This window comes from Halichoerus grypus, chromosome 2, assembly GCF_964656455.1.
Source record: "Halichoerus grypus chromosome 2, mHalGry1.hap1.1, whole genome shotgun sequence".
NCBI lineage: Eukaryota > Metazoa > Chordata > Mammalia > Carnivora > Phocidae > Halichoerus > Halichoerus grypus.
In genome coordinates, this window is record NC_135713.1 from 93761380 (window position 1) to 93787270 (window position 25891).

The following is a 25891-nucleotide window of genomic DNA, read 5'->3' on the forward strand; positions in this document are numbered from 1 at the left end:
CCCTGTGAGAAATGAATAAAAATAAGTTTGGGGAGCAGTGTGTTGTTATTTTTCATAGTGTTGTTTCCTTCTATAAATTCTCACCTATGAAGCAAACCCTCACTCTCAGGTCTCTGCCACTAATTTGATTCCCAGGCAATAAAAGTGGGTGTTGCTGCGCTGTCTCTAAGCAAAAGCTTTTGGTGCGAGTTTTTCAAAACTGACCTCATCTCGTACCGAGACATCAGGCAGAGAGTCCCTGTGAGCTTTATAAAAACGCGGCCAGGCCGTCGGCAGCGTTCGTTGCCTGCAGGTCCTATCGAGATCTATCTGGCTCTCCGTGCCGTTGACCTTGTCTGGTAAGAGATGGTGGAGCAGGAGCCCCATCCCGAGAGTGCCGCGGCTCTGGCGGGAGCTCCTGTGCCGAAGGGTCGGCCCCCCGCCGGCCCGGAGAAAAGGGAACCACCGCACACAGGGCGCGAGAGCTCGCCGAGAATGGGAACAAAGAAACCCGGTGACGGCGGCGCGCTGGCCGGGGACCGGGATCTGCTCCGGCAGGGCTCCGGCGGGGCTCCGGCGGGCGGGCGCCGAGCGGCGCGCGGCGGCCGGGGCTGGGGAGGGCTGGGGAGCGCGGGGAGCAGCCCCGCGGCGCCCGCACACTTGGCTTTGGGGGCCGCGCGCTCGCTGGCGGCGGCGCCGCGGGGCGGAGCCTGGCCGCCGCTCACCGCCCTCCTGCCTTCCCTCCCGTAGGTGAGGCCGCGCTCCGAGCTCGGACATGGCAGCATGACGGCCCGGCGCCGCGCTGCCGGACACCGGCCAGAGGGAGCCCCAGGCTGTGGGAGCGAGCGCCCGGAGCAGCGACTGCTTCCTGAGGCCGCCTGAGCCTCCCTCTCCACCCGCTGGCTGTTCTTCTTCACCCCGTGGACTCCTGACTTCTCCGCCTGGAACATCAATATGTGTCATGTTATTGTCACCTGTCGCTCGATGCTCTGGACCCTCCTGAGTATTGTGGTGGCTTTTGCAGAGCTCATTGCCTTCATGAGCGCCGACTGGCTCATCGGCACAGCCAAGGGTCGCAGCGGCGCCGAGCCCGACGACCGGAGCGGAGGCTCGTCGGAGCCCTACCACCCGACCTTGGGCATCTACGCCCGCTGCATCCGCAACCCCGGCGTGCAGCACGTGCCGCGGGAGACGCTGTGCGGGCCCTACGCCGAGAACTTCGGCGAGATTGCCAGCGGCTTCTGGCAGGCCACCGCTATCTTCCTCGCCGTGGGCATCTTCATCCTCTGCACCGTGGCCTTGGTGTCCGTCTTCACCATGTGTGTGCAGAGCATCATGAAGAAAAGTCTTTTCAACGTCTGCGGGCTGCTGCAAGGGATCGCAGGTAAGCGTGCGGGGAGACGGCGGGGCCCTCGCGCTGCGCGTGCTGCGCACCCGCCGCTCTGGTGCGTCCCTGCCGGTTTGGAAGGCCGTCTCCTGTCCGCGCGCACTGGCTTGGCAAAGACTGTTCCAGGCAACAGGAGTGTGCTGCCCTCGCGCTCCCCTTCCCCTGTTACACTCTCGCCTGCTCTTTCTCTCCCGTGTTCCTCTTCGCTCATTTCCTTGGGTTTTCTTAGAGTGATTACTCCTACTGTTTTGCTTTTCCCATTACATTAAAAAGCATGCTTTCCACGTCCGTGCATCCCACTGAGGAAATTCGGTGGGAGAGGCCCCCCTGCAGCAGGCCGCGTGTGCTGGGAAGGAGGGCATGTGCGTGTGCGGCCTCCAGGCCAGGGCAGTGGTCCCAGCGCGCTCAGCCCCGTGCCCAACCGCAGGATGATTTCAGCTTGGGGAGGGGAAGCAGCAGGCTGCGAAGGACGGAGTATCGGCGGCTCTGTGTTTAATCACGTTCGGGTTTACACTGTCTGTCTCCCGGAGTCTGACAGAAGGTTCTGTGCATTCAGATCCGAAAATACAAACTAACTGTTCCACTCTCAGGCAATCCCTCACTAATGAGCTTGTTAGAAATTGGTGGAAAGAAGAGTATGCGCCCTTTACAGTGATCCCAGAGGGGAGGCCGGGAGCTGCGAGGAAACTTCCAGGCGCACCAGCACTTCCATGGCCTTTCCCCTATGGGTTTGAAACGTGGATCCTGAGCCAAGCGGGTATCACTCAGTCTGTCTAGGCTCAAGGGATTTGTTCTGGATGGCAGAAGTAAACACACGTAGACACGCAGCAGTTTGAAGATATCCTCAAGGAACTAAAGGACTAGACTCTCGCTTTGATTTTTCAGGGGGGAAAAACATCACTTTTTAAACAGTTAGAACCAAGGCATTTGTTAATCTGAACTCCAACAGGAGAGCAGTAATCCACCCACGAACCCTAACTGAAGGGCACAGGTGACTCATCCCTCAGCAAATCCTAAAGCTTTGTGCATGGGACTCTTCAACAGCGAAGGTAAAGCACTGAGCCTGGTGTCCAGGGCTATGAGGAAACAGACCCCAAGTGAATTAACTCTAGTCTGCCTAATAGCAAACTCTTGAGCTCAGCAGGGCTGGCTTCCAAATCAGCAGATCAAACCAACAGTTATTTTCCAGGCAGCTGATAAGATAATGTTTTCTGTTCGTCCAATCTTAGGGGAGCCACCATATATATGTGTGTGTGGTGGTTGGTGGATAACGGGCCTAGAGAAATGAGAGAGGGCCTGCTGCACAGTCCTGATCTGTTTGCATGGGGGATACACTTCTGGGGCCCCCATCTCTCTGAGAGGACTAGCTGGACAACGAAGGACTCGAGCACTCCTAGGCATTCACAGAATTTGGGAGGCCAGGACTCTAATTTTCAGTTTTGCTTGAGATAAATGCTTGGCATTCCTCATCTGAAAAATAGGGACATTGGAAAATATGACCTTACCTTAGATTTTTTTTTTTTACCTTAAATTTTTTAATTCTGTGAAGTTCATTATTCCTTTTTATTCACTTCTGAAATCTGAAGCGTATCCCCTTCAGCTTGGCATTTTACCTCCCAGCTACATTAAATAAGATTCATCTTTTTCTTGTCAGAGAAGTGCCCCTACTTTATTGCCCTGCGACACACAGTGCCTCAGAAGTATGTGCATATATGCTGCGTGTATCTTAAAACTTCTGCTGAGAAGTATTACCAAAGGCTTTTGAAAAGCCAGAATAAACAGGTGGACGAAGAGAAGGCAGCATACACAATTTATTAATCCTGTCGGAGAGCCCGGGTTGACCAGAGAAGTGGATTTCTGTGTAATTTTTCCTTACTATGTATATTTCCACATCCGTGGTGATTCATGCCTTTACGATGAATTTTATCAAAGTGCTGGTATGCAGGCAAAACTCCTGGTTTGTCATCCCTAAGGATGTTTTTCATCCTGAGAAACTTAGTTCGTTCTAGCACTCCTAGCCGTCCATAGTACGAATGGGGCATCTTGGGCCATAACACCTTAAGCTGTGTTTCACAGTCATTCACAAGCAACGTATGGTTACCCTTTCAGTCTTACAGACTATTTACATGCAGGTTTTGGGGGGGGGGCGGTACAAAGGGAGAGGGAGAGAGACTCCCAAGCAGGCTCCATGCCCAGCACGTAGCCCGATGTAGGGCTCGATCCCACGACCCTGAGATCATGACCAGAGCTGAAATCAAGAGTCAGATGCTTAACCAACTGAGCCACCCAGGCGCCCCCATGCAGTTTTGTTTTTTTTTTTAATTTTTTTTTTATTTATTTGACAGAGAGAGAGATAGTGAGAGCAGGAACACAAGCAGGGAGAATGGGAGAGGAAGAAGCAGGCCTCCCGGAGAGCAGGGAGCCCGATGCGGGCCTCGATCCCAGGACTCTGGGATCATGACCTGAGCCGAAGGCAGACGCACAACGACTGAGCCACCCAGGTGCCCCCCCCATGCAGTTTTTAATAAGGTGTTAGTTCAGTGAACTCAGTCTCTAAGAATGAGGATTAGTCCAACAAATCTTTTGGTGCTCTTGTTTGCTATTTCACATAAATGACAGGAGTGTTCATTTTGGCACAAAGATCAGTATATGTCGTAGGAATTATTCATACACTCCCATGAATTATTCCTGACTTCTCCCTCCCTCCCCCTCTCTCTATATCAGGCCTCTGGGAAGAAGGGTTGAAAAGAAGGAAATAGTAGCATACCTGAGGTGCTAGTCACCTGTCTGTCCCAAAAGTCTAGATTTTCTAAGAGAACTTTCTCCCCACCCCTCTCACTTAGGTTCCCTGTGAATATGCACAGCATCTCAGAAAGTCTGAAATTATTTAAAATTTTGAATTGGCAAGAGGCAGAGATTCCTATAAGCCAGACCATGTCTCTAGAGCCCACTGACCTAAGGCTAAGGACTGAAGTACAGGAAGGAGTAGTCTCTCCGCCTAGCCTAGCAGCTGTTGAGCAGAAACATGGGTGAGATGGACTACGTACTAGGCAGGTGACTCCCTCATGGTGCGGGGAGGGGGCACATCTGTAAGGGATGCTTGGTGGGCTCCTTCTCTCCTAATGGAGGTCTGTACTGGCTAGTTCAAGCCAACAAAATGGCAGCCATGGTCCTGGAATCTATGGCTGAGAAAGTTGCCCCACCAGTGTCTGAAACAGCTGACTTGCTTTCTCTCCTGTCGGCCAATATGTAATAGCATCTGGGCAGCCCCAGCCTCAGCCAAGGACTCGGTGCAGCTGCGAGCGTCAGTCTCCCCCCCCCGCCCCAACCCACCACACACCCCCACGGTTCTCAGCCCCGCATCTATGTGACATGGGAACAAATGGTGAGAAAGAAGCTGTTGCCAGCGCATTCTCTGGAAATACACTCAGACTGTGTTTGCTCTTAAAACTTTCATTTTGGCAAAAATAACATTTTTTTAAATATAACTGGCAGAAAAATTACAAGATACTGTAAGCATATTCCTTACTATGACTAATTTTAAAGAATAAATAGGCCTTAGGTTTGTGTAGCCTCATTGTCTATAGAAAGTGTAACATAAATTATCAAAATCTGGGTATTTTGATTTTAGAAGTGGATGTGAAAGAATTTGCTACCTCAGTGGAACTCTCAGAATCTACGTTACTTATAAATAATAAGAAGATGCAACTATTGACTATTAAGTTAACCCAGATAGAGGATTTGCCTTCAAGGTCTAGCCTACTGGTGGGCACCCATCTGACGTTTCCTAAGTACTCAGCACAGATGCCTTTGGAGTTCAGTACTTCTCTCTCGGCAGCAATTAGAGGTCAAGCCTCACCTGCCTCTGGATCAGTCCTGACCTCACCTTACAGTGGCTGTGAAATGGCCAGTAATTTACCTCACTTCTCTGAACCTCCTTTCTCACTTGTAAAACGGGTATAATGAGGTATAATACATACCTCAGAGTTGTTTTGTGGGTTAAATTAGATCATATATGAGAAGAAACGCTTAAGCACAGTACTCGGCACATAGTAAACAATAAGTGGTAGCTTTGTGAAGTTTTTCTCCTTTCTTGGCAGGATTTAGTTTTTTTTTTTTTTTTTATGTTTCCTAGAATTGCTGCGTTTTAAGGAATAGTGGTTTCTCTTCTAGTCTTTAGAGGTGACCTTGTTCTATTGAAAATCAAACATCACTGTGTTGTTTGGGCCATTCTTGGCCCCTTCATAGCCTGCCTGTGTTGGGGCTAAAGAGTGTAGAGCATTTCTGTGGCTTTGGGGTGACTGTAGGTGTCCTTGGGGCATTTTTTTAAAAAGCAGAAGATAGCAGTTGAGTTGACAGGAAAACCAAGAACTTCTTCCTCTCACTGCTCTTCCGCCTGACACACACAGTCTCTAATTCCTCTCCTTGCTGGAGGCAGCTGCTCGCAGTTGAGCCTTGACCGCAGGTGGCTTTTCAGGCTCCCGACACAGACTAAATCGCAGGCTGATTGGTCTTCCCGAGGTGAGGACTTGTTCAGCGCTTGGCGGAGCCAGAAACACACATCATCTGGAGCCCTCTGGGATTCATTACAAAAGCTGGGTAATCGGCCAGCAGGGTCGTCGCCCCCAGCCGTCTTCCTTAGGTTGTGACCTGGATGTAATCCATAATGAAACCATAGAACTCAAAGATCCAGGTTTTCCATGACAGCATCACGCAGTTTGTTTTTAGAAATGCATGTAGGGCTCTCTTAGAAGTCCATGGAATCCCCAGTGACTCAGGTTTGGGACAGAAGCCATTAAAATGAGCTCAGGATTTGGCTCACTAGTTTTGGCCTGGACTATTCCACTGGGGTTGCCATGAGGGTTGGACTAGCACATGAGCTGCTGGGCCTGGCTGCCTGCTGTCTTTTCAGTCTTCCTTCATATGCTCGTTGGCTTCTTTGTGTCTGGTTGGCTCTCACACTCTCTACTCCCCATAGCCCTCTGTCTGTCTCTATCTGTTTCAGTCCAACAGGATCGCCTCGGCAAGCTGCTCCACCAGTCTGACCAGATAGATGGCTGTGGGCTGAACTCTGCCTTCGCTGGTCTGGGAGAGAGGGCGTGCTCCTGGGACCCGCTCTCTGTTGTCATGGCTCAGCGCCTGCTCTGTGCAGGCTCAGCTCTCTGGGAAGTGAGCAATGATTGAGGAAGAAGGAGGACAATATGCAAAAAAGGGAAAGGAATAAAAGAAGAATCTGAGAGAGGAGACAAGTGGAGGATTTTGCCTTTGCTGCTTGTAGAATTGCTTTGTTGTAAACCAGAAGGTATATGGGAGTATGGATAGGCATATGAAATATACCATGATTACTATCTAGGACTGGGTATTGCCATTGCTGTTTTTCACAGGCTGAACAATAACCTTAGCATCAAGAAGATAACCACGACTCAACCTGGTCTCAGCATATATTTTGACTTGTCCCTTGCTCTACCCATTTACTTGTGGCCAGAAAAATCAGCCACTGGAAAGGAGAAAAATAAGAACAGGGGCTTGGAAAGCATAGGGAGAGAGGAAGAGATTCTTAACTCTCACAGACACCTTGTCCCATAATTTTACACCTAAAAAACTTACCTGGCTTTCTCCAAGAAGGTAGCATGACCTTGACTGCCCAACTTCAAAATCCCCTCAGAGAAAAAGCATGAGGAAAATAGAGGAAGCATCCGGTGCTTTTCCTTCTTAGAAAAAAGCTCTGGGAGCTTCTGGCTGTCAAAGGGAAGCTCTTCATTTCTGGCTCTCCAGACAGAGAATGCTTGCCCCAGAAGTCAGACCTAACAGTTCTGTGTCTGGATTGATTTAAGAATACCACTGATTATGACACATCTACTAATTCATCGACCTCTAGTAATCCCCTGGTAAAAACTGAAGAATGCAGAAATGTTGTACAGCAGGCCAGAATTAAATTTCAGTTCAAGGAGCTTTTATGGGATGCCTACTAAGTACAAAGACCTGTAGACGCAGGTCTCCAGTTTCTTGAGTTTCTGCTCCCCAGCCATATTAGAGAGTCATTGTTTCATAAACTGTACCCTAGGGAGGGAAAAAAAAATATATAAATCATTATATATAAAGGGAACAGAGAACTACTCAACCATATCATTAGATAAAAAACTACGCCCTAAAAGCAAGTGGATCAAGCAGGCATTAATTTGAGTAAATCCAGAGAGTGGGATCTGTTTTTAAAGAACCAGTTGGAAGGTCTAGAAGAAAATTGCAAATTCTCTTAAAATTCAGATATAGCAATTGATATGCAAGTAAAATGTGGAAAGCGGTTTGCCATGGTAACCACTTAATTATAGACATAGATTATCATGGAGCCATGGATGATGTATGTTCAAATTCCATGAACAAAAAATCACTTTAGTATGACTTACTGAACATTTACATGAGCAGCTGAGACACTCCGTTTTAAGAGCTTGCTGCATCGGTTGTATTCTAAGCTGTGACGCCACTTGAAAAGTGATGTGTGTCCTACGAAGAACTGTCCCTGCACAGCCAGCCAGTTACGAGTTCAGTTCCTGTATACGGGCTCTCTGGTAGCTTTGTTACATGTCCAGGACTCACTCTCTTTTTTCTCTTTTATTTTTCAAAAAAGATTTTATTATTTGAGAGGGAGAGCGTGCATGCCCACACAAGCAAGGGGAGCGGCAGAAGGAGAGGGCGAAGCAGACTCCCTGCCGGGTAGGGAGCCCAAGGTGGGGCTCGATCCCAGGACCCGGGGATCACCACGTGAGCTGATATCAAGATTTGGACACTTAACCGACTGACCCACCAGGCGCCCCCAAGAATCATTCTCTTTGTTATTTTTTATTTTTTATTTTTTTAAGATTTATTTATTAAAGAGAGAGAACATAAGACGGGGGAAGGTCAGAGGGAGAAGCAGACTCCCCACCGAGCAGGGAGCCCGATGTGGGACTCGATCCCGGGACTCCAGGTTCATGACCTGAGCCGAAGGCGGTCGCTTAACCAACTGAGCCACCCAGGCGCCCCTCATTCCCTTTTTGAAAAGATAGCCCCTAGTACTAGTGAAGTCTAAAATAAACATTGAGAATGCAAAGCCAATATTAAAAATTTCAAACCAAAGTGCACAGGTGCTATGTGTTGAGAGTTTTGAGGCCAAACTCAGGGCCCTGTGTTGAAAAGACACCTGCTTCAGTAGAGGGTCTTAATATTTAACATTATTTAGACCCTAAGACTCTAGCAGGCAAGAAATTTACTTACTGTCCTAAAAATGTCATCACTCAAAAACTGAATTTTTTCACGTGTCTTTTACTCTGCTGTACACTGCATTTTATTTATTTTGGAAGTTTATTTTGAATGATCAGTGTAATTTGGTTATAGTCAAACAGAAGCTCTTTCTTAATCTTGCATGTTGGATGAATAATTTATCAAGAAAATATTTTATAACTTTTTCCCAGTTGCATGTAGTTTAAAAAATAGCTTCTCAAAAAAAAAAAAAACCTCTCTCACTTGGAATGAGAAGAAAATTATATCACTAATTCACAGGAAGCGATAATCTGGCTAAATTAGTTTTGGGGATGCATTTTAACTGTTAAGAGTTAAGGCTTTAGAAACTGACAGTGAGGTAATTTGCATATAAACATGAATCATTGCTGAGAAAGACTTCAGGAGGCTTCAACAAGGGAGACACTGCATCTTTCTTATAGATTGTTTCTCTGTATATTTTAAGGGCATCAGACAATTCTTAATTGATGGTCATTAATTCTGAGTAATTCTAACAGAAACTTCCTCTGGGGGCCTTGGTTGTAAAGTCTTTTTATGACAACTATGCTCTGATTGTCTTCCAAAGAATTCTCTTTATGTTGCTCTATCATCCACTGTCCACCCCTGACCCTGCAGAAGTATTTTTCTTTTTATTATAATTCCCTGGGAGTGTTCTTAGTAGGAAACCAGTACCATATTAGATTCTTCTGGGGAGATGGTATGAGCATTAATACAAACTTTTTTTTAAAAAACTGACACCTGATCCTTCACTTTTTTTCTCCTTCCCTTCAGAAAATCTTGTTGGTTAAAAACCTCTAATGTTATTAATCATGTATGAAGATGACATGTAGATATAATCTGCTTAACAAAGACACTGTGGTAGCAGCTGAAAACCCTGTTGATTACCAGTGAACCCTTTGACCTCCAGTTCCTGATCTGCCTATCAAAGCAGAGTTATTAAATGTCAAAGTTGGGCCCACTGTGGCTTTTCCATAAAGTCTTGAAATTTTAAAATGAAGTGCAGCGAATGCAAGTTTGGATTCTGGATTCCAAAGAGACAGAGAATTCACAAAGAGCCTTCTTACTCTTCAGCCTATTACTTGCTTCTTAGAGAGGTGTCCCCAGCCTGACACAGGCAACCTCTGCCTTCTCCTCAGAGGGGCCTCTTGCCCAGCAGTTACTGCCTTTGAATGAATCCTGGTCCACTCTGCTAAGGTCTCCAGCAGTCCACAGCAAAAATAAGAAAGACCGGGACAATGTAGTAAGATTTCATAGAGCTGAATGTATTCCATTTAAAGAACTATCTTTAATTCTCAGATTACATCCTTCACAGTTTTTGTGTTAAAATATCCTCTTATGAAATGAGGAGGAAAGGAGATGATGGTTTTCAGCGGCCTTATATCAGCAAAATAAAAATATTGGCCTTCCAGTAATTTTTCTGGCTATTGTACTAGTGTGTGAAGCCCAGAAGTGTGGGAACCAGTGTTCTAGAATGTAAGCAAGGGTGCAGATTGTGTCTTTTTCACATTTCTATCTCTACTGTTCACAATGGACCTTGCTACATACATAAGTCCTCAGTAAATGTATATTCATTGATAAAAACATGATCTGCGTTATGATAATGTGTACTAGCACAGCTATACATTTCTAGGTATCTGGAAAAGAGTAAAGCGTTCACCAGTGCTGCTCAGCTCAATCCTGACATGACCTCTGCCCTCCCAGACAGGGCATAAATAGATTAATGGAGCCATTACCCAAAGAACTAATAAGAATCACTTCAGAACTGGCAAGCACTAAAACCAAATTCTGTTTTGGCTTTTAAATAAATTTTCATTGAAAAATTGAAAAACCTTAATGGGCAAAGTGATGTCAAAGGTCTAGATTAACCAAAGGTGGCAGTTCTTGGGCAGAAGTCCTTGATTCATGTTATAACTAATACTTTATTACTTCTATTTATAAATACTATTCAATACCCCTGACTCAGAACGGCGAACTTGACATTTTGGTACTGAGGATAGTGGCCTGCCTGGCATCTGAGAAGTCAAGCAGGCTGGAATACCATTGCTAGATGGCGTTGCAACTTGGGAGGCGTGAGCCCAGGACTCTCCTTGGGTGGAGGGAAGGGCCCCGAGAGCCACCATCTTGGTGTCTGCAGTTGTCCTAAGCGAGATGTCACGCCAGCCAGACGCCGCAGACCGAGGGCGGTATCCCCGGCGTGCGGGCGGCGAGACAAGCGGATCTCCTGCAGACACGTGGCGGACTTACAGCTCTGGTGTGCAGGTGCCACCGCGGGTAATGGCGCGGGGATGCAGGAGGGGGGGGGGGCAGGGGAGACAAAGATCATCAGCTGTGTTCTGTGAGTTAAGGAAAGCCACTTGAACAGACAGTTGCACAGTGGCCTGACCCGCTGGAGGGGGGTGTAATTTGGGGGCTGTCTGGGAATGCTCTCGGAGCTGTTTGTCTCATCAGCTGTCCTGGGAAGAACACGGGGTATGTTTGCCTGTGGATGGCATTATTGTTTTAGGTGGATGGGCAATTTTAGACAATTCCCAATCATACAGAATCTCAGAGCAAAGACGAAAATGTAGGTGGATTATATGGCTTACATTTCTTCCCTCTAGGCCAGTAGGTTTTAGGTTTGCTCGCAGTTTTCTGCTCACACGGGTGTTCCACATCCTGCAGGAGAGGACATCGTAGCAAACCTGAAATTGTTCCAACCTGCTCACTAGGTTTTCTTCTAGAAGCTGCTTTAGCCAGGGGCAGCCATTCCACAGCGGCATCTGTATTACGGTGAGGAGGCTGGTGACAGGCTGTAATGAAAGAGAAGGTGTGGATGGAACTCCTTTATTTGTTGTCTTGCTGTGGCTTAGCAAACCAGCCAGCATGAACAATAGGTGACCCTTTGTTTTGGCGCGGCCTTTCCCTCCCGCCCGCCCCTCACAGCACTCCCGTGGTTCTCTCACTTGGTGGCTGTTCCTCATCATCTGCTCTCTAACCTCGTGGAGGAATAAGGCAGCTTTGAGTACGTACCCGTCTCCCCGCTTGGGCCGGACAGGCGTTTTGCTTAGAAGGCCGTCAGTTTGCAGTGAGGCGGCAGCAGCCGAGGGCGCGGGAGCGGGGCGAGCCGTGTGGAGCCACAGCGCCTGGATGCGAGGCCCGCCTCCGCCGCTCGTCGGCCGGGGCCCCACTGAATCCCTGCAGGCTGCAGTTCCCTCATCTCCTCGGTGGGAACAGGACCAGCCTCCTGAGATGGTGAAAAGGACTGAACGAACTAAATTTAAAGTGCTTCACCCGTGCCTGGCACGTTGTAGGGCTCAGTAAGCATCACTGGTTGCCACCGTTATTTTAAGTCATTCTGACCATTAAACGGTTCTAATCATCTGTATAAACCTCTAGCTTTAAAGTATTAGTTGTGAATGTATAAAATTGGGGGAAGGTGTTTATAGCTTTAGCTCCATGTCATCTTTACTTGGAATCTAGTATTTTTGCCATAGAAGACCTTTCCAAAAGGTTCTTGTGAAGATGTGAAGACCAGAAAGAAAACAGGCATGAGAAACGACGTGTGAAGTGGGCCAACAACAGAGAACGTGTGGAGGACTGTGGCAGAGGCACCGAGTGTGGATGTGGGGTAGGGATGGGGAGAGAGAAGCCAAGCAATAGGGAACGCACTTCTTACCGCTGTTAGCAAGTTTACAGTTGGATGTGAGTCCATCTGAGCTCAGACAATTGCTGTTCTTTTATGGGACAAATGTGTATTATGTCACAGTTAAGACTTCTAGTTTTTTACTATCACTGTTCTATATAGTTTTCCAGATAGCTGGTTAACCCTGTACTTGCTCCTTAGAATTTCATAGGTAAAAATTTTAAATAAAAATTACATTTCTTCTTTCTTAAAAGATTAGAGAGAACCTGGGTTAGCCTTGTGTTGTGACTGAGAATGATCACTACAGAATGTCTCACAAAGTCCCTGCACGTGAAGAGTGTGTAACAGGTTCATAGCAGGACGACTGGGAAGAGAATAGCATGATGACAAATTCATTGGGTGGGAACTGGACATGGTCTGATGTGGTGTGCCTTCCTCAAAGCATATGTTTGCCTAGGGGTACTGTCAAAGAGGAGTGTCCCCACCTAACAACAGTTGACCTCCCAATAGCTATTACGGACTGCCAGAATGCCTTCCAGCTGTCAGCATGAAAGGTGACTTGGCGGAAAATTAAAATTTAGGCATAAGAGCACGGTAAACGTACAGATAAATGTTAACCAGCATCCCTACCTTTGTTGTAAACCACTCTGTACATCACTTGGTCTAGCACGTGACGGTCCCAGACTTAGCGGAAAATAGCCGGACGTGGTATTCCTCTCCTGGAGTGCAGACCGCGCACACCAGTGCTCATCTGTGACGCTGCCTTCGGGCTGCTGCTGGGAGGGGCCTTTCCCGCGCTCTAGAGCGGTTCTGCCTCCGCCTGCCTTCACCGCCGGCACGTTCTGTTGGTCTTTCCATTGTCCAGGCTCGTGCTGCTTCCGGATACCACCCTTAGCTCTTTTGCAAACTGCCATGGTCCACCTCCTTCTTCATTTACCCTTGTACCCTTCTGCTTTCTGACACCTGCCATTTTCCTGAACTTCTCCAGGCTTATCCCGGCACTGCTCCCCTCCCACGGGTGGTGTCCTGGAAAGGTCCCACACGCCAGCCACAGTCTGTCTTTTTAGCTGTCCTCACTGCAGCCAGCCAGAGCTGGAAACAATTTCAGAGTTTTGAGGCTCAACTAAGGTTGCTCTTTAGATAACTGAAAATTTATTACATTTAATTAACTTAATACTTTTATCTTTGTGTTCTTCCAAAGAGCATCATCTTCTAGAGCTAGAAAGGAGGTTTTCAGTGCTTGCAGTCAAGTCCCATGGTTTGGACCTTGTGTGGGTTTCATTAGTAAGTATGGCTGTTGTTCTGTTAGCCGAAATTGCCAACTCCTGAGATTCATGTTATCGACGCTTTTTCCTCCAACTAGTTTAAAAACTTGGCAAGTATGTTACATTGGTTTCCTGCAAAATGTACCATCTGCCTCACAGCGCCGCCTTGTCATCCACGGAGCAAATATTACTGAGCACCTGCTACGTGTCTTACATTGTTCCAAGCAATTGGGATACATGAACTGACCAAGTTCTTCCTCCTCATGGAGTTTACACTGAAGGTGGGGGAGACAGACTGTAAACTAAGTTATTTAGTTTATTAAAAGGTGGTGGGTACTAGGGGAGAAAAAAAAGGTGTAGCCAGGATAAGAGAGATCAACTATGCTGACATGATAAGAGGACAAGTTATCATATTAAATAGGATAGTCAGGGTCGGATTCAAGGAGAACAGATTTAAGGACTTGAGGAAGATAAAGGAGTTAGCCATATGGGTAATCAGGAAGAGCTCTGCGGGCCGAGGGAACAGTTAGCATGAAGGCCTTGCTGATAAAGAGTAATGTGGGCTCTGAGAGAAAGAGAGGAGTCAAAAATTATCCTAAGGTTTCTGGCCTGAGAGGGTGTAAGAATTGAACTCCCGTTTGCTGATATGAAGTGCACAGGGCAAAGACAAGGTTGTGAAGCGGGGAGTGGCAATCAAGAGTTAGGTTTGGACATAATTTGTTAGACATCTAAGTGGAGGTCAAGTAGGTAATTGGATATGCAAATCTGGAGATCCGAGTGCAGGAGATGTCAGCCTAGAGTAGTTAAAGCTATGGGACCACCTGTGATCAATGAGGAGAATACAGAGAAGACACAGGATTGAGCCCTGGGCAGTCCAATGTTAAGAAATTGGAAAGTTAATGACAGCAAAGGATACTGAGAAGGAAAAGCCAATATGACATCCCACCTAGAACGCAGGTGGATGCTCTAAAATACTTGCAAGGAGGGCTGTCCTGTTTTGGTCTTCCTCTAATCCTGTGCTGTCAGTATTTTTTTTTTTTTTTTAACTTGCTGATTGAAGGTACCACTCGCATTAAGCCTGGGGTGCTGTCTGAGCTGTGTCCTAGAATGGGGCTGGGTACTGGAAGCCAGCCGCTCTCTTGTCTGATTTGCCTTACTTCCTGTTAGAGATGGCTGCCTGGAGCAAGGGAATGAGGCTTAGGGGGCGTGGGGGCAGCCTCCTGGCATTATGCTTTAGTGAGCTGAGCTGGGTCAACAAAAACTGGGGTGCAGGCTAAGCTAGGTCCACATTCCCAGGTCTCTGAGTCACAAGGTAGACCCAAAGGGGATAAACAAGGGGTCTCCTGCTGGGTTCCTAAATGAGTCCGTGGCTATTTCAAAGAAATGAGTTGAACTCTTGACCTTTGTTATCCAAAGTTAACTGTGACACCCCCATCAGGTTTATGGTAAATGCTAAGACAAAACTGTCACGTATACTAAGAGCAATCAAGTTTTCTGCCCTCAAGGGGCTCAGAGTCCTACTAGGGTACTGCTCTGTCCTCAGGGCTGAGTATAATGAGGGACACTTAGGTAACTCAGTAAATAGTTGTTGAATAAGCCTACAAAATTAACACTGTGACGAAGAGCTGAAGAGGGACAGGGTAGTGGAAGCACACAGACAAGACCATTCTGGCAGGAAGTGGTGACAAATGTTTCACATGGAGGTGACACTTGACTTGGGTGAGAGGGGCTATTTCTAGGTAGATGGAGTACCCCAGGGGTCAGCATGAATAAGAGCCCCATGTTCAGGGAATGCTGATGTGTGGAGTGTGACCTGATTCCTTGAGTATTACTGGCCTAAACGTGTGTAAAGCCTGTGAAACCCCACACCAGCCCACTCCTCCCCCCACTGCCGAGGCCACTCACCTGCTTGGCACCAGGACACTCAGTGGACTCACCTCGCGAATTACCTAATTGGACCCCAAATTTATCGAAAGCTGCTCCGCCTGCTGCCGTCTGCTGTGTGCTCACTCTCCAAAGAGATGAGGATCTCTCATAGCTTTAGAACGAGCTTCTTGATTATAATCTAGTGGAGGCTAAGTGTTGTGTTCCTCTCTGGGAGCTTCTCCACAGGTTGGTGGTGGCACTAACAGCTGGCCTTCTTTTCTTCGTGTCCTTAGAGAAGTGCTTTGCAAACTGAGGTCTAGTCAGTCTTTGCTATTTAGTCTGAAAGCCTGTCTGAAGAGGAAATAGGAATGTGATGTCCAAAGATCCACTTGTTATTCTTTGGAACAGGAGCCAGCCTTTGTTTCTCACATTTTCAGGCCAGGAAAAAATGGCCTTCTTCTGTACAAATGGTGGGTGACCCACAAAGGACAAGAAACCTTGAGTCCATTCCCTTGGTCAGCCAGTGGTGAAAGAGTGACCATTGTGTGGTTGATCTGGAGGGAAGGAGGTGATGCTCTAACAGCCGGAAAACACTGTGAAACAGCCATGGAGCCTTGCCTCATTTCCCTCACAGGCTGAAGAGCTGTGGTTCAGACTGGACTCCCCCCCACCCCCACCCCCATTCCTGGCATCTCATGAAGCTGGAGATGGTCATCTTCAGACCAAGTGAAATACTATTTATTGTATTCAGGAACTCCTAATCTTCATAAAATTGGGTGCTTGGCAGGATCACGGAGATGTTTATCTTCCCACCTAAGGTATTTGCTTAAAACTTAGATTTGATAACATTATTTCATTCTAGGGTAGTAGCAAGAAAATTACCTAAGATGTACAATTTTGTAGTTGGTCTAGTCACAGCAGTGAATAAATGTGGACCACAAAGCAAGAAGACTAAGACTTTTCTTGGTGCATTTCATTGTTTTTTGTTTGTTTTTTAGCACCTCCTAGGTTTTAGACATTGGAAATGCTAGGATAAGACATAGTTTCTGCCCTTTTGGAGCTTACAGAGTCTAATTATTTGAGTAAAGTCCAAACCACATGCTTAGGTTGCCCACAGAGACTAAAGATTCCTGTGCAACAAGATTCAACTGCTGGGAATCTGGGGTTGAGTCTGAAAGCGCCATCCAGGCAGGGGAAAAGGTTATTAAAACAGCACAGAGACACGGTGGGCACTGCGTTGTGAGAGCTGGTGTCCAGCTCATCATGAGAGAGCCAGCACCGTATGGCCGGCCTCACCGAGGTCGCCGGGGTTCTGTCTCCAGCCTGTGGTGGCATCTCAGGTAGTCCAAGTAACTAACCATTAGTTCTTCATTTTTTTCTTTCCCAGATAAGGTTGAGTCATCCCCAGGTGACCCCGGGATGAGCAGATGGTACCTTCTGGGGTACCATCCTATCAAGTGGAGCTATGGCAGAGGTTATCACAGCTGAGTCACTGCTGCTTTCGGTGGTGACTATTTCCTTTGGTTGCTGGCCAGTATCCTCCTCCCTGCTTTTCTTCCTCCCCGCTGGACCAGCCATTGCTTAGTCAGGCACATGGGAGGAGAGGCCAGTCAGAAAAGCCAAAGCCTACTGGCCTAGTCGCTTACTTTCTCTATCAGTGATGCCCCCCTCTCAAAACAATAATGCATGAGGGCAAGGTGGTGGAAAGACCCCAGAGACCACTCACTATAGGCTGGCCTAACTTCAGAAGCTACTTTTTAAATAGCCATACAAGAAGATCAGACCATTTTCTGGCTTGGCTCCCATGTGAAATTCAGAGCACACTTCACCTTCCATTGGGTCTCTAGCTATCACCCACAAGCACACTGAGAGTCCTTGGCTGTACTCCAGACTGAGGACCAGGAAAACCATGCTCAGTTTGCACGCACACTTGGTGTTGGTATGTCTGACTATATTCTTACGCCTATTGTCTCACATGCCTATTTAAGACTTCAATTTTGCCTCATAGTTGGTGTCATTAATCCTGTTTGGAATTCGGGGCATAAGTTTGCTTCTAAACACTGGGATTCAGAGGCCTGGAACAGGGCGGTGTGACGAGCTAAACCAGCCAGCTAAGAGTCTCTATTTCCTTTCTTGCTGACACATTTCGTTCTCATTGATTGGTATCTGTCAAGTTATTTTACTGGTTTCCACGGTGGGCACTGTGGTTTGGAGAGATTTTATTATGAGTTTAACTATGTTCCAAGCACTCTTTTGAGTACTGGCTTTAGAGTGGTAAATACATAATACAAAAATCCCTGCCCTCGTGGAGTTTCAAGTCTGGAATGGAGATGGTAACAAAAGAAGTAAAACAGTAGGTTAAACTATAGGATGTGTCCGTTTTTATAGGTCAAAAATGGTCAAATATTGAAAGTTTCATATGACTCAAAGAAATGTGTTCTATGTTAGTAATAAATGCTAAGGAGACGTAAAGCAAGGAAAGGGGGGAGGTGGGTGGTTGGAATTTTAAGTAGAGTGGCATGGAAGACCACACCCACAAGGTGGCACTTGACCGTGGCCTAAACGCTGTCTGGAAGGAAAGCACTGCAGGTAAGAGGAACAGCAGGTGCAAAGGCCTGAGCATGGCTGCTACGTATGTCCAAGGAAAAGCCCTCTGGCTAGTGAGGCTGGAGCAGAGAGCACAAGGGCGAGAAAGGCAAAGGTGAGTTTGAATAGGTAATACGGAGCCGGATCATAGGGCCTTGAAGGCCAAGGAGACAGAAAGCTGGATTTTACCCTGAGAAGGGGAACTTTAATAGGTTTTTTTCTCACCTTTACTAAGAAGCAAAAAGAATCTGTTTGGGGAGGGTTTTATGACTAAGTAATGCTTATTAGGGCCCAGGAACCACCACGGCCCGGGCTGCTCATAAGCTGCACTGGGCCTGAGAGCAGTGGAGTCAGGACGTGGTAAGGTAAGGACTGACTGTGGCAGTCACTGGAGAGACAACCTGAATTGTTTAACTTACTGGAATTCCTTTGGTACAGAGCCTTTGTCTAAATACTAGAGAGATGAAAAATGGGATTTTTACATTTTTATTTATTTTTGCTCACCTGAAGGCCTGTTTTCTGTCTCTCATTGAGACGTAGGTCTTTCACTTTCATGGCGTCAGTTGTGTTAATGACAGTCCGATGAGTGCTGGGAGGAGAGGTCAGCAGCCAGGGCAAGGTAGACAGTGAGGTTTCCTCCGAGAATCTGGATAAGGCACTCCTGGTGTTTGTGTAGGCTGGCTGCCTGTGGTTGCAGCCCAGACCCCTCCACTGGGGCTTGCAGACATGCCCGAGCCCACTATTTATTACCCTCCCACCCGGCCTGCCCTGTGGGCTTCTCCGTATTCCAGCTGAGGCTCTGACAAACTCTGTGGTAAGGAAAGTCTCCCTGCTGTCCTTATTCACAAACTGATCGGCCAGTGGCTACCACAGGATTTGAAGATGGGCTGAAGCCCCTTGGGAAGCTTAGCTGAGCTACTGGAAAGGGGAACAGCCCGGAGTGTGGAGGGTAGTGCTGGAGTGAGCGTTCACGACAGTGCTGTGAAAAGCCATCTGAGGTGATTAAAAGAAGGTTTATATTTATTTTAAAAAACTGCCTACTTTCCAGAAGGACCTGAGACAGCCAAATTAAGGTATTCTGAATGTCCCACGACCAGCTAGATCCCAGCTCGGGGAGCAGAGCTGCTGGGGGACAGCACGCTCCGTGCTTTCTGTCTTTGGTCCCAATCATATTAAAACACATTACTTTTACTTATTGGGCTTAAGTCACATAATACAAATGATATGTACAATTAATATCTCAGTGGAGACAATTTAAATATGAACACACTGGTCTTTTTTTAAAATATTTTTTGAGAGAGTGAGTGAGAGCACAAGTAGGGGGAGCGACAGGCAGAGGGAGAAGCAGACTCCCCGCAGAGCAGGGAGCCCGATGTGGGGCTCAATCCCAGGACCCCGGGATCATGACCTGAGCCGAAGGCAGACGCTTAACCGACTGAGCCCCCCAGGTGCCCCACACTCTGGACTTTCAAAGGGACAAGCAGCTAATGCTCCCTTGCCCGGGACAGGCCACAGAGTGCCTCTGAATCCTTACCCAAGTCCCAGCCATGGTACCTCACTATTTCCCGGGTGGAAACTGAGGACCTGAGGGAGGAGACTACCAAAGTGCTGTCTACCTCAGGTGAGGTTTCCTGGGGAAGGAGATGGGGATTAATCAGGCTTTATCGTAGGCTTTAGAAATACAGAAGACTTAGCTCAGTAGATTTAGATCTCCCCAGCTGAGTAAGATATGTTCAGATGGAGACTAGTTTATTCTTCCAAGGGTATTAAATTATAGCTTGGGTTCTCCCCTCTCCCAAATTATTACACCTTTCAAAATATACCCTCAAAACGGACCTGATTTGCTTATTCATAAACGGTAAACTTTAAACTGCTTGTGTTTATATATGGGAGAAAGTCTGCCAAAGGCTCTAACCTGTTACCACTTGCTAGTCTGTGTTCCAGTTTTGTTAAGGCTGTTACTGTTATGGACGTATAAAGTATCTTTTTACACACTTTAATATCCACAACCACTTTATGAGTTAAGGATTAGCCAGTTTTACAGGTGAAGAATCATACCCAGACAAGTTAAGAGACTTTTCTAAGGTCACCCAGCCCATAAATGGCAATAGCTTGGATTCAGACCTCTATGGTACCTACGTCCAAGCTCTTAACTACTAACCGACCCACCTCTTAACTTAGCTAGTCTTTGCTAAAACCTTCCATCTTCAAGCACCAACACATTCTCCACTGGCAGTCTTATTCTTGGGGGAATTAGCTCCATGCTCCCTGTCATTTCTAACAGCACCTCTCCGGGATGCCTCAGTCAGCTGTCCTTTCACTTAATGCTTCTAACCCTGGAGTGCATTTCCCTACCTACTGCCCAGCACTCTGACCTATGCAGAAATAAAGGGTTGCAGGGTTAGAAAGACTTCTTTTTTGAAGCACTCTTCTTCAGACAGTGAACATATGAACCACTTCCCTGTATTTCATCCCTGCTAGAAAGTCCCCTGAGGCCTCCAGAGTAGAACAATGGGATTAATTTGGGAAGTAGGGAAAATCAGATCTGAACTGCCAGGCCTGGCAAGAAGATGCCATCATAAGGTGAAGACAGCTATGACAGTTGTAATCTGTGGACTGAAACACTGTCCTTGATCATCCTTCAAGCCTAATAGCCACAGATTCAGTCATGTTCTTTTTGTGAGAGAGTTCCTGTAAATGACTTAGAAGCTTTGGTGTGGTAAACCCAGAGAACTTCAGTAAAGGTAGGAAAAGAGAATTTAGAACCACGATTAAATTATGAGGATAGAATTGCTACTGCAAGCTATCTAAAAAAAACAGCTTTTGGGGGGTATAAAGTTAGCAATCGATTTATATTAGGTGTCATTTTGCAGAGAATACCATTTTTCTCCTGCCACTTAAAATATAAGCGATCCTCTTGAAACTGTTACAGCACAAAAGCAGCTGTAGGCAAAGTTCATAAACATATGGGCAATGGGGTACGTTCCAGTAAAACTTTATTTACAGGGACGCCTGGGTGGCTCAGTGGGTTAAGCGTCTGCCTTCGGCTCAGGTCATGATCCCAGGGTCCTGGGATGGAGCCCTGCTTCGGGCTCCCTGCTCAGCGGGGAACCTGCTTCTCCCTCTCCCTCTACCCCTCTGCCTCCCCCGCCAAGCCTGTGCTCTCTCACTTGCACTCTCTCAAATAAAATCTTAAAAAACAAAACAAACAGAACTTTACAGAACCAAGTCCACATTTCACTTGTGGGAGCCTTAGTTTGCCAACCTCTGCCTTAGACCAAAAGGGAAATGCTCACTGTAGTAAGAGTTTTGTGGGAAGAACTAGCAACAAGTTTAATTTGCTTTTGTAGAAGAGAAATTATTAATGGATTCACATTCCAGCATATACAAAAGAGGCTAAATATATTTCTAAGAAAGTGATGGTATTTCTCGATCCGGTCACATTAGTTGCATAAAATAGTCCCTGCTGCTCCTACAGAACAGATGACAGCCTCTCCGTACCGTTACTCACTTTTACACTGTGAAGCCACGGGGGTTTTCACCGGTCTTCTCTTCTGCCTTGCAGGCTTGTTCCTGATCCTGGGTCTGATACTCTACCCTGCCGGCTGGGGCTGTCAGAAGGCCATAGGCTACTGCGGACACTATGCGTCGGCCTACAGGCCTGGAGACTGCTCCTTGGGCTGGGCCTTTTATACCGCCATCGGGGGCACGGTCCTCACCTTCATCTGTGCTGTCTTCTCCGCACAAGCAGAAATTGCAACCTCCAGTGACAAAGTACAGGAAGAAATCGAAGAGGGGAAAAACCTTATCTGCCTCCTTTAGTTTGGAAGAGATGTAAATGCCCTTTTTCTTCCTGTGTCACCTTGTGAAAGAGTACCCCTCTGGTTCCCTCGTCTGAGTCAAGTGAAGAACTAGCCTTTACCTACCACAGCCTACATTGCACGGCCCCAGGCCTTAACAGGACCAGCGCGAGGAAACATCCAGCTGAGTGCGCTCCAGGGCCACAGTTCCAGCTGTCAGAGATGGAACAGGAAACTACTGCAGGAACCCTGACCCGGAGCTGACGAGTCTGACTCCATCTCCTCCGAAGCTCATGAAGGATGATAATCTAAATCATTAAGGCAGCAGTTCCTCTGGTAACAGGAGATGTGAGCTAGATTTGCAGGCTGTGTGGAGATGTATTTCTGCCACAAGATTGCATGCCTGTAAGCATCACTGCCTCAGAATGGGATTTGGGGGTTGGTGTTTTTGTCTCCTCCTAGTTCTTCCAAGTCGTCTCAGAGACTAAAATGAAGACTGCATACTTACTGGGGATAGGTTATGTGTTCAAGGGCATAATAAGACACTGCCTCTTATGACCAAAGGGGTCAGCAGGTCGGTGTGGAATCCCATTGTGGAACTGATTCTAGGCTGAATTCCAGGGTAAGGTTGGATCACTTGAACTGTCCAAGATTTTAGAAATCTGAGTAAGGAAAGAATAAGGACCTATATGATCATGGGAATAAAAGTAGAAAATCCTGCTAGGGAGGACAAATTCATTCCACTGCCCAGCAGTCAGGCTACCACCAGGACTGGCCCAGTCTCCTCTTCTAAAGGAGATCCCATATTTTTCTCTTAGGGTTAGGATCGAGCTTTGACTGCCAAAGGAAACCTCACCCTATTTCCTCATTCCAGGAACAGAGGTCTCCAAGCCAACTGTGGCTCATTCAGATATTCACTGAGAGAACTTGCCAGAATCTCAGCACTTGCGGGGAGACCTTTTCCCACTGTTTGTTTGGTAGTCAGCTGTATTTCCAACCCCAGCAGCAATGGAATGACCTTTGCAGGAAAAAAAGGAGCTAGTCATGGGAGTTCAGTTTCTCCAGTTACTAGTGTTGTTTCTGAAAGCAGACTGAAAGAACATTAAAATTACTTCAGTGGGTGAGTTGCATCAAGCCTTCACACCCAGAGAAGCACAGAGTGGAAATTTAATGCAAAAATGAGAGCTAGACCAAGCTCATAGCACCTGCCTATGCCTGTTTACAAAAAGAATGGAACACCACTATTAAAAAGGATTCAGGAGCTTATAATCTAGTTTCTATAAATTGCCAATAAAATTGATGCAGAAAAATGGTATTCACCACCACCTCAAATTTACTTTGGAATGATCTCAGTGGCAAGAACCTAGCTGGGTATTACCGAAGCTTCAGAATTGCAGAGTGATACAGAAACACTCCTGCACAGTTTAGCAAGTTTGGAGTGGACCTACAAGATTTCTGGAAGAATTAAAAGTACAGGTCTATTTGGGCTTATGAATCTGTTCCCCTAAGAGTTTGCTTTGTTTTGAAAGCTTAACAGAATGACTTTGCACCTTCTTTGGGTAAGGTATTGTATGCTAAGCGCCACCAGGCATAGAAACCTGATTCAGATTTTACAACACCGCCTGAAGTGAATCATCTCCAGGCTGAGTCTAAAACCATGCCTTGGTGCAAAACAAACAATTGCTTTATATGTAGATGGAGTGGAGCAACTAAACTTTTATTCCCTTCTGGCCTTCGGCCTATACCACAAACCATCGTATCACCCAGATTAAGAGCTAAGGGCAAGAGGGGTGGTGGTATAGAACCAGGCCTTAATCAGTTCACCTTTCACCTTTCTTAGACCAAAGTTCAGAGTAAGCAAGATTTAAGTCCTACAACCTTTTTTTATTTTTTATTTTTTGAAAAGAGAAGGGGTAAATAGTTCTGCTCGTAGCAGCCTACTGTATGGGCTCAGGAAACAACCCTATCTCTAACACCACACAGAAATAGGGTATGGAAGCCGATGGACAGGGCTCCTGTCCCTGCTGTGTATTTTTATGCTCTAACCAACTCCCAGTGCCCACCGTAACTACTTTTTAAACCTTGGCAGTAATTTTCATTCAAAAAAACAGCGGGGGAGGAGGGATTCCTTTCATCAGCAGATTCGCTCTACTGTTTTTTTCTGTACAAAAATCAGTGTTAGGAAATGGGTTCTCTTAACTCTCTTTTTACAGACAAGTTAAAGTCCTAAGCCCTGAGGACCTTCTGAGAATGGCCCTCATTACTACCTGACTGCTCTTTGGCTAAGGGGGTGGCCTATCTCTAGAACACCCTGATAAAGCAGTAGTCGCAAGTGAAAGTTACTTCTCTTGGCCAGAAGAAATTCACTTGGCAGTGTTTTTATTCCATTAGTCTGACTGCTACAGACGACAAAGCACATGCACACACACACATCACCCCAAACCACTAAAAACTACTTAAACACTGACTGACTTAATAAGCAGAGCAGAGATGGAATTTCTGTAGCAGAGACAGAGTAAGAACTAATGTTGGGCCTTTTAAACCTTCAGTCTATTAGCCAGGCTTTGATTGGGAAAAATGAAACGTTAAAATCATGCTAGTCTACACCAACCTGTACAGTTATTTAAAAACCACTGAATATGAGGAATGTATTAGAAATATGTTAAACAAGTGGACTGATTGTTGACCCACATTTTCCTAATAAATATCAATCATCTAATCACCTCAGTCCAAAAATCTAATACACCTGGACCATTTCTACGACCAGAAAAGTCTTATTTATTTTTGCCTGCGTTTGCGCTTAAAGTTTTGTGATGGGCTGGGCTTCTCAATGAACTCCAAGAAGGCAGAAATACTTGCCTTGGATTCTGTGGATTTTTTAAACCTGTGTGCTAATTCAACGATGTTACACTTAATTGTGTGAGGGTTTTTGTATAGTTTTCAAACATCTGTGGTGTAATGATCTTTGTTAAACATGTAAAGTGCCATAGTCTTTTTTTATGTGTAGCATATTTAAAATATATATATGTATATTATACATACACAAGTCTGTGTGAAAGATGTGCAATAACAAAGGTGTATGTAAGTTTTGTTTTTTTTTGGAAACTGGACAGGAGTCAGAACAGGGATTGTTTCTGTTTTGGCAAAGGAGAGTTAAACATGTTTGCCTTCATGGCCTAGTCATTAACCCATAACAATTTAAATGCTACACAAACCGATGTGAAGAAAAGACTGGTATGAAATCATTTATTTCTGGGTCTACATTAATATCACAGATTTACGTGAAAATTAAGCCAGCACCAGGCCCAGTTAATGCTAGTCTTTCATGTGAAATGTGAAGCTGCCACATTCATTGCCTTTTCTGTTAGTGTGAAAACTAGTAGCTGGGACATAATCACTAAGGAGCTTTTTCTTAACATGCTTTGATAGACCACGTTAATGCTAGACCACTATTTAAGGGCTGATCTCACACCTTCTTAGCCATAAGAGTCTGGCTTAGAACAGACTTCTCTGTGCAATAACATGTGGCCACTAGGAATCCCTGGCCTGCATTTCTATTTGGGCAGCGATGACTCCCAAGGGCCAAAAGAGTTAAAGGCATGACTGGGATTTCTTCTGAGACTGTGGTGAAACTCCTTCCAAGGCTGGGGGAGTCATTAGGTGCTTTGGAGGAACTCAGCATCACTTGATATTCAGTAGCCACTTGAGCCAAATAGAAAACTATATTTACCGCTAATGGACTCAATTTGAGCCTTCAAATTTATGGTTATCCTATTATATTGTAAACTAATACATTGTTTGTCTAGCATTGATTAGGTTCCTGTGCATATGTATTTCACAATGCCCTCCCCTCCCCAGATCGGAATTAAACCAGATTTTGGAAACTCACTCTGATTTTTTCAAGTCTAAGTATATTGGTTTCAACAGAATTACATAATTTTCTCAAGAAAACACCTACCATCATAATAAAAAAAAAGAAAAAGAAAAAGAAAACACCTACCAGTCAACTTTTCTGTTAAACACTAACTTATATGTAATATTAATGATGGGGGGAAAATGTTCAGGTATTTTAACTATTCCATTCATTAGTACATATGTATCTCTACCGTAG

The 25891-nt window shown here is 46.1% G+C and overlaps 1 protein-coding gene across 8 annotated transcripts in view; it reads left to right on the plus strand.

Annotated features, from left to right (window-relative positions):
• The window catches only part of LHFPL2 (LHFPL tetraspan subfamily member 2), a 152369-nt gene extending 126701 nt beyond the window's left edge, over positions 1–25668 (plus strand). For 5 of the 8 annotated variants that reach the window (XM_078067155.1, XM_078067154.1, XM_078067153.1 and 2 more), the window contains 2 exons: positions 730–1363; positions 21546–25668. In XM_078067155.1, coding sequence (XP_077923281.1) covers positions 934–1363; positions 21546–21802 — 687 coding nt within the window. In that variant the 5' untranslated portion in view covers positions 730–933 and the 3' untranslated portion in view covers positions 21803–25668. Of the gene's footprint in view, positions 1–223; positions 339–373; positions 494–729; positions 1364–6371; positions 10470–21545 lie in introns of those variants that run through there. The other 3 variants (XM_036082619.2, XM_078067156.1, XM_036082620.2) reach the window with 3 other exon arrangements.
• Positions 25669–25891: the final 223 nt, after the last annotated feature.